This window comes from Chroicocephalus ridibundus, chromosome Z, assembly GCF_963924245.1.
Source record: "Chroicocephalus ridibundus chromosome Z, bChrRid1.1, whole genome shotgun sequence".
Lineage (NCBI taxonomy): Eukaryota > Metazoa > Chordata > Aves > Charadriiformes > Laridae > Chroicocephalus > Chroicocephalus ridibundus.
In genome coordinates, this window is record NC_086316.1 from 67,298,495 (window position 1) to 67,306,125 (window position 7,631).

General features: G+C 62.6%; 2 protein-coding genes across 3 annotated transcripts; both read left to right on the top strand.

The window, feature by feature from the left end:
• Window positions 1-129: 129 nt before the first annotated feature.
• Window positions 130-2,513, top strand: CCNO (cyclin O). 2 transcript variants are annotated; one of them, XM_063319929.1, is made up of 3 exons: window positions 130-1,255; window positions 1,335-1,520; window positions 1,709-2,513. In XM_063319929.1, exons 1-3 carry the CDS (start codon window positions 989-991, stop codon window positions 2,192-2,194), a joined length of 939 nt encoding a protein of 312 aa, XP_063175999.1. In that variant the 5' UTR covers window positions 130-988; the 3' UTR covers window positions 2,195-2,513. The 2 variants fall into 2 exon arrangements, with proteins under 2 accessions (XP_063175999.1, XP_063175997.1); XM_063319927.1 differs by having other exon boundaries at window positions 130-1,520.
• A 2,719-nt stretch (window positions 2,514-5,232) lies between these two features.
• On the top strand, window positions 5,233-6,529 carry MCIDAS (multiciliate differentiation and DNA synthesis associated cell cycle protein). The gene is made up of 3 exons (XM_063319567.1): window positions 5,233-5,433; window positions 5,589-5,699; window positions 6,059-6,529. Exons 1-3 carry the CDS (start codon window positions 5,233-5,235, stop codon window positions 6,527-6,529), a joined length of 783 nt encoding a protein of 260 aa, XP_063175637.1.
• Window positions 6,530-7,631: the final 1,102 nt, after the last annotated feature.

A 7,631-nucleotide genomic window follows, 5' to 3' on the forward strand; every position in this document is an offset into this window, starting at 1 on the left:
TTGTGTTACTTTCCTCAATGCATTTGTCAGACACGAGACCAGCATCACTGGGTCTTTCTCACCGTAGTCACAGTGGGGCTCTTCGGGGTGTACCTTTTATTTAAAGGCAGCATGACCTGCTGGTCTCTGTATCTTCTTGAAGAGGATTTCCTGATGCCGCCATTCAAGCTGCACCATTCCCACCTCTACCTCTCATTTGCTGCTGGGTTTGTAGACTGCTCCAAGCTCTCTTTTTCCGTTTTCCCATTGCCATCTTCCCCACTGCCTGTCCCAGGGAAGCTTTTCTTTTTCCTTCTACAAGTCTCTCCTCATCTATAGTGCACTCGGTCAATGGGATCATGTAACCAGATCATACCTGATAAAATAGTCACCTCTGGCCTCAATTCTGCTTCTATAAAGCAGGGGTCACAGTACAGGAACATTTTGATTTCCCTCCATTTGGGTGACTAAAATAGTGCTCCCTTGCACAAACAGTGGATGGAGGGAAGCAAACTGAGACCGAAACTGCCCAGAGAACTCGCATTGTTGCCTGTGTCTCCCCTGGTGTATTTGTGCTGTATTTACCAGTGACTGCAAATTAAAGTATTACTTATGCAGAGCAAGCTGTAGGTGTTACAGCTCACCGAGTTAAAATGCTGGGAGCTGGAGAGTCATTTTATGTTAGTAGTGGCAAAAACTTCAGCTGGCTGGGTTTGGGCTCTGACACGATGGTTTTGGGGCACTTCTGTGCTGGTCCTGGGAGTGGGGATGCTCCTCTGGAGGCCACAGCCGCCTTACCCTACCGGCGGAAGGTGTTGGGGAAGAGCCAGATTTTTGCTTATCGGGTTCTTTTTTTTTTTGTCCCGGTTGCGGATTTTGTTTTGGAGACGACGCTGCCGGCGGTGCGCGGGGGGGAGGCGGGCGGCCGTGGGTGTGGCGCCGCCCGTCCGCTCAAATAGCAGCGGCCGGGGCCGGGCAGCCGGAGTGGGTGGCGGACCCACTTCCCATCATGGTGATGACGGCGGCGGCGGCGGGCGGCTGTCCCGGCGGGAGCCTGCTGAGGCGGGCAGCCGGCGGCTCCCCCGGCCGCTGTCCGCGGCGACCGGTGTGGCGGCGGCGGCGGTGGCGACCGGAGGCAGCGGCGGCAGCGCCAGCGGTATGGGGGAGCCCGCAGGATCTGCAGGCCTTCCGCGAGTACGGGGAGAGCTGGTACCGCTCCCGTAAGGGGCTGGAGAGCCGCTTCCAGCCGCAGGAGCCGCTCGCCCGGCAGCCGCAGGTAAGACGGGAGGGACAAGCGGGGACGGCGGCGGTAGACCGGTGCCGGGCCCGCCTGACCCCCGGTCCCGGTTCCGCAGGTGACGGCGGAGGCGCGCTGCAAGCTGGTCAGCTGGCTCATCCCCGTCCACCGGCACTTCGACATCTCCTTCGAGGCGCTCTGCCTGGCCGTCAACACCCTCGACCGCTTCCTCGCCACCACCCCCGTGGCCGCCGACTGCTTCCAGCTCCTGGGCGTGACGACGCTGCTCATCGCCTGCAAGCAGGTAGGGGAGGCCCCGCAGAGCGGCTGCCCCGCAGAGCGGCTGCCCCGCCGCCGGGCTTTCTGCAGCCCTCCTCGGCCACGCCGAGCGGCTCATACCGGGCCGGGCTCCGCAGCCTTCTCCCTCCCCCGCTACTCCTCCGCGCTGCTCCCGCGGCTGCAGCATCCCCTCCTCTGCTTTCCCCCCGGCAGGTGGAGGTGCACCCCCCCACCGTGAAGGAGCTCCTCGCCCTCTGCTGCGGCGCCTTCACCCGCGAGCAGCTCCGCAACCTGGAGCGCGTCGTCCTGAACCGCCTGTGCTTCGAACTGTCCGCACCCACCATCAGCTTCTTCCTGGAGCACTTCAACCAGGTGCGGCTGCAGGAGCTGGGGGCCGACGCGGTGGAGGCGGCGAACGCCCGCAGCCTGGCCGGGGGGATGGCCGAGCTCAGCCTGGCCGACTACACCTTCATCAAATACACCCCCTCCCTGCTGGCCGCCGGCAGCCTCGGGCTGGCGGACCGGCTGCTGGGCCACCGCAGGCCCCTGGACCTGCGGGTCAGCGGCTACTCGCAGGGGCGCCTGCAGGATTGCATGGACCACCTGCAGGTCCTGGTGTCCCTGAACGAGCAGTCCCTGCCGCCCCTCCTGCCCCCGTGCTTGGCACAAAAGTGCCCCTGGCTGTGGGGCAGACACTGACTGCGGGGTGCTAACAGCAAGGCCACCCCGTGCCTTCAGCCACCGTGCTGCCTGCCTCGGCCCTGGGCTGGGCTGGCTCCGTGCTGTCTGTCATTTGTGCTCTGTAGAGCTGATGTAGAGTCTAATTGACAAAGTGTTTGCCTCTTGTTTTGTAAATGTTTTAAAGTAAGATCACGTTTTGCGCGTGGTGTTACTGTATGTCTGTTGCACTGTCCCTTTGCTGTTTTTTTTTTTAAAAAAAAAATCCAGCATGTACGTACTCTACAGAGTCTTAGGTAATGCATTATTTATTTGGATGGTCCATAAAGATGAGGAGGGAAGGACCATCTGAACTTTGAATAAACTCTTTTCTACTTGTCACCTGTGCTCGTTTATTTGCTGGTGGGGGGTGAACACAGATGGGAGAGGAAATACATTGGCACAGAACGAGTTTACCCCAGCAGGTAACTCCAGCCCGCACAAAATAATTATGCCCGATGGTGTCATTCCCCATTTCAAACTGACAAGCGCTGGCTTGGTCATGATTTGGGAAAAAAACAAAATTAGATGCGCTGACCTAAGCGCAGGAAAACAAAACCTTAAGTAGTAAACCAGTAGTAAACCAAACCCTGCAGAAAATAGCTAAAAGCCCATCATAAGAGGAGAAGGGTCAGTTTATCGTCCCCTAGCCCCGTCGGTAACTTCATCTGGGCTCGGTGCAGCACCGCGGGGAGGGGGGGTGCGGACACTCTGCCCGGGGCGCGGGGGGCGCCTTCTCCTGGTGAAGAACCCTCTCCCGGTGGGGAACCTTGTGCCGGTGGAGGACGCTCTCCCGGGTGAGGAACCCTGTCCCGACGAGGGAAACCTCACCCAGTGGGGGAACCCTGTCCCCTTGGGGTCCCTCTTCCCGTGAGAGGGACCCACTCTGGGTGGGGGGAACCCTCTGCCGCTGAGGAACGCTGTCCCGGTGGGGGACCCTCTGCCGGCCCGGGGCTCAGTAAAGCCAAGATGCTGCCGGATGGTTTATGGTTTTTTTCCTGCCCCCAACCTGATGCTTTCAGCGCTGGCGGCCCCCAGCCCTGGCATTTAATAAAAATCTTCATAAAATCCTTAATAATAAAATCCTTAAAAATAAAAATCCTTCTAAAAACCTGCCAGACCGTAAGCTGCCGCCCGCACGCGGCCCGGCAGGGTCCCGGGGGGGGCGACGGACCGGGGCGGAGTGTCCTCAGCGGCGGGGCCGGCCGCTCCTCTCCTCGGGTTTCGCTGCGGGGCGGCCCCTCGGCCCGCCCCGGCTCCGCGGGCGCGGGGAAGGGCTCCGCGGGCGCGGGAGCGGGCGGCGCGGCCCGAGGAGACGGCGGGCGGTTTCCGCGCCCCGGCGGAGGGAAGGCGGGCGGGCAGCCCTCAGCAATGGCCCCGGCCCCCCGCGCCCCTGCCCGCGGGGCGGCGCCGAGCGGGTCGCGGAGCGGAGGGCGCCCGCCGGCAGCGGGGCCGGGGCCGGGGCCGCGGCGGCAGCATGGAGCAGGGCGGCCGCCGCCGCGCCTTCGGCAGCATCTGTCCCAACAGGGTCCAGGATCCGCCAGCCCGACTCGTCAAGAAGCCGGCCCGGCCCGGCGGGGGGGCGGCGGGGACCCCCCCGGCCGCCCCGACCCTCCGAGGGCCCCCGCCCCGCCCGCGCCGCGGCGGCGCCCTGCCGGTCCCCGCCGAACCCGCCCTCGGTGAGTCTGTCCGCGGCGGAGAGCCCTGACCCCCCGGCCGTGTCCCGCCGCGCCCCCCCGTGCCCCTCACCGTGCTCTCCTGCTCTGCATCCTCCAGCCGTGACACCTGCACCATGCCCCCCACCGTGTCCCCCCGTCCATGTCCCGCTCTCCGTGCCTCCCGCTGTGTGTCCCTGCTCTCGCCCCGCCGGTTCCCGGCCCTGCGTACCCCGGCTGTGACACCTCCACCATGCCCTCCGTCGTGTCCCCCCGGCCACGTTCCCCGCTCCATGCCTCCCGCTGTGTTCACTCCCACCATGGTTCCCCCCTCTCCATGCCCCCCACCGTGCTCCCCAGCCCTGCATCCCTTGGCCAGACCCCTTGGCCCCAGCCCCCAGACCCCTGGCTGGGCTTCCCACTTCACTGTGCTTCCCACTTCGCACCACCCCTGGCTGTGCCCATCCCTGCCTGGGCTCCTCACCGCTGTCTCTCGCTGCCCCCAGTGCTCACCACCATCGACTGGCAGGATTTGGCAGCCTGTGCCCCCATCCTTCCCATAACCCGGTCCAGCCCCGTGACCCTGCAGCAGGTAACCCCCCAGCTGGGGCAGCCTTGGCTGTTCCCTGCACAGGGCACCCACCAGGGTCGCCCCCTCAAGCCAATGGGTGGGTGGCAGCCCCCCCAGCCTCAGGCTTCCCACCTGTGAAATGGGCACAGTGGAGGACAGCATCTTGTCCCACGTATTACATGGATTAGTATCCAGGGCAGGGCAGGGGACAGGCGCCTGGGGGTGCCTGGGCTTGTGGGAAGGTGCTGAACACAGTGTCGGAGCGCGGGCAGGTCTGAGCGATGGGCCCTGCTCACAGGCACGTTTCCTTCAGCCCTCCCAGGGTTCCTGCTTCCAGGATGGACCAGAGTTTGATTTCCAGGAGTTCAGAGGTGCTGTCGATGACTTTATATGTGGCAAGTAGATATTTTTCCTCACCTGAGCCAAACATGCCTGCATGTGCACATCTGCAGTCATGCTGCGTTCAGTATCCTCTTTTTTTGCTTTGTTTTTGGGTTTTTGAATGCCCACTCACTGCACGCTCATCCCACCCTGGGACAGTGTAAGGCAGTGTGTCCCTGCATGCCCCCTTAGAGGGACCTGGGCTGGCACTGAGCTTTCCCCCACGGGAGATGCAAGTTAAATCCAAGCACATTTAGGGTGCACAGCTGCTGCAGTAGAGTACAAGCATGCCAGGAAATCCCAGAGGAATGCTCAGAACCAGGATGGTGTGCTGGGGTCAGGGGGAAGACAGGACGTGAAAACCTCCTCTGTCTTAACGCCTGTGGCTATTCCCTCCAGATGCATCCACCTCAATGCCACCGCCACTGGACTGCGCCAACTTTGATTTCTCACTTGGCGAGGAGGTGGCCTTTGGCCCCTGCGCCCCGCAGCTGGAGAGCAGTGTGGTGGCGCAGGTGCCCCCGCAGCACCTGCCTTCCCCCGAGCCGTGCTGGAGGGGCCTGGCGGACCAGCACCAGAAAGCACTGGGAGATGCCCTGGAGGCAAACAGCCAGGTAGGGACACCCAAGCCCTCCCCAAGGCCCTTGGTGCTGGGTTTCTCTCCCTTGCATCCTGCTGAGGCAGCTGCGTGGCCCCGGTGGGCAGCATCCCCCGGCCCCTGGGCGGTGGGGCTGTCCTGAACCGCCCTGTCCCCACTTGTCCTTGGCAGCTGCAGGAGACCCTCACGCAGAGGCAGGAAGAACTGGTGACGCTGCGGGAGAGCAACGTGCAGCTGAAGGAGCTGGCGAGCCAGGCCAGGCAGCTGGCTGCCGTTCTTGACGTGAGTGCTGTCCCCATCTCTGGCCCTGCTGGTCCCTGGGGGGGCGTGCGGTGGGGGACAGGGTGCAGGGTGAGGCCAAGCGGTGAGGGGTGGGGCAGGGCCATGGCGGGGTGTGGGGCGGGATGGGGTGGTGCAGTGTGGGTCGGGGTGGTGCAGGTGGGGTGGAGTGGGGTGGAGCAGGGTGGCGTGTGGTGGAGTGAGGCGGTGCGGGACGGGTTGGGGTGCTGTGGGGTAAAGCGGTGCGGGATGCGGAGGCGGGGGACGGGACAGCCTGCGGGGGAGCATGGTGGAGGATGGGGTAGTGCGGGGATGCGCGGTGCGCGGCAGCCCGCGGAATTCCCGCTCTCTCCCCCCGGCAGGTGCTGATGCTCCCGCAGTGCGCTGACAGGGAGGTGCTTCCTCCTCCTCCTCCTCCTCCTCTTCATCCTCTACCTCCTCTTCCCGCCGCCGCCGCCCCGGCCGGGACGTGGGTCGGTGTCGGGCGGGCGGAGCCGCGGGAGGAGGCGGCGGGCGTGGACGCCATGCTGCGGGAGGTGTCGGAGAAGTGCCGCGCCGCCCTGCGCAGCCTCGGGGGGGGCAGCCCAGGGGGGGACAGCCCGGGGGGGGACAGCCCCACGGCCAAGCGCCCGCGGCCGGCCCCGCTCCTGCACGGCGCCTTCCGCGGGCTGCGCACTGGGCGGGCGGGCGGCGAGGGGTTGGAGGGGGGCGGCAGCCTGCGGGCGGCCCTGGGGGAGGCGGGCAGCATCCGCACCCTGGCCTTCCCGCAGGGAAACGCCTTCACCCTCCGCACCGCCGCCGGCGGGTACCGGTTCCGCTGGGTGCCGCGCTGAGAGCCCGCGGATCCGCCCCCCCCGCCCCGCCATCCCCGGCCACGCGTGTCCCGGACCACCGTCGGGGGCCAGCTGCCCTTTTTCTCTTGGAAAACTGGTATTGGCGCTGTTTGCCCCTTGCTGGAGGCGGGGGAAGGGCAGGGACGGGCGCGGCAGAGGCGAGCCCCGGGCACCCCCGCGGCGGCCGTCGGCGGGCCCCGCACGGAGCTGTGGTTTTCGGGTCGGCAACTCGCCCCCAGTAGTTTGCTAATGACTGTTATGAGTGTAGAGATTAAGTGAAGGTCTGCCCTGATGGTTTTACCCGGAGGTTTTACTCAGTTGAGCAGGAGAATGTGGCTGGCGGAAGAGCGGCTGCGGTTGGCCGGAGTGAAAACGGAGAGACCGTCCCGAGTGGTTTGAGCACGATACACCTTCCCCGTCACGGAATTGTACATCCACATAATGTTTACAAATTGCACTTGTGTAGTTCATGTGTGCAGCTGTACATGTCTGTTTGCACTTGGTGTGATGATTAAATAGTACTTAAAGTTGCCACTTATTTGTGCCGATTCAATGTAAACAGAGTATTTTTCACCAGGTATGCGTATTTGCTTTCATTAGAGCAAAGATAACAGAAAGCTGAGCATCTACACAAAGTTTACTTTGCTTGATGTGCTTAAGCAGGAAATTTTAGAATAAAACATGCTGCTGATAACATTCGGTGATCTCAAGTAGAGGAAGCATGAATAATGTTAAATTGTTCTGAATGGATACATTTCACTGGTTTGAATGCTGAAACACTGACAGCACACATGAAATGGTCCCTGAAGTTTCCTTTTCAGTGGCACATAGGTGAATAAAGGCACCATGCTCCACGCAGGATAGAGGTTTTCTGCCTGTGAAGTTATAAGTTTTTCTGCTTTTTCAATACTCAGATTTTCCAGTATTCTTGCACGGGTCTATGCACATTAACAGCAATCCAACTGTAACAGACATGTGTGACAGTTAAGGTGACAGCACCACATCATCATCTCAGTGGCAGGTTTCTTAGGGGAGCTGCAGCCCTGCACGTAGTGTTGTGCTTTTGGCAAGCAGAGACCGTATTAAGAAGGAGAAAGGTTCC

Bases quoted from the DNA above. Each gene is read 5' to 3' on its own strand.
- MCIDAS (XM_063319567.1), top strand. From the start codon at position 5,233: ATGCCACCGCCACTGGACTGCGCCAACTTTGATTTCTCACTTGGCGAG. The intron at 5,434-5,588 runs GTAGGGACACCC...TGTCCTTGGCAG, and splicing joins CCCTGGAGGCAAACAGCCAG to CTGCAGGAGACCCTCACGCA. The intron at 5,700-6,058 runs GTGAGTGCTGTC...TCCCCCCGGCAG, and splicing joins AGCTGGCTGCCGTTCTTGAC to GTGCTGATGCTCCCGCAGTG.
- CCNO (XM_063319927.1), top strand. From the start codon at position 989: ATGGTGATGACGGCGGCGGCGGCGGGCGGCTGTCCCGGCGGGAGCCTG. The intron at 1,521-1,708 runs GTAGGGGAGGCC...TCCCCCCGGCAG, and splicing joins TGCTCATCGCCTGCAAGCAG to GTGGAGGTGCACCCCCCCAC.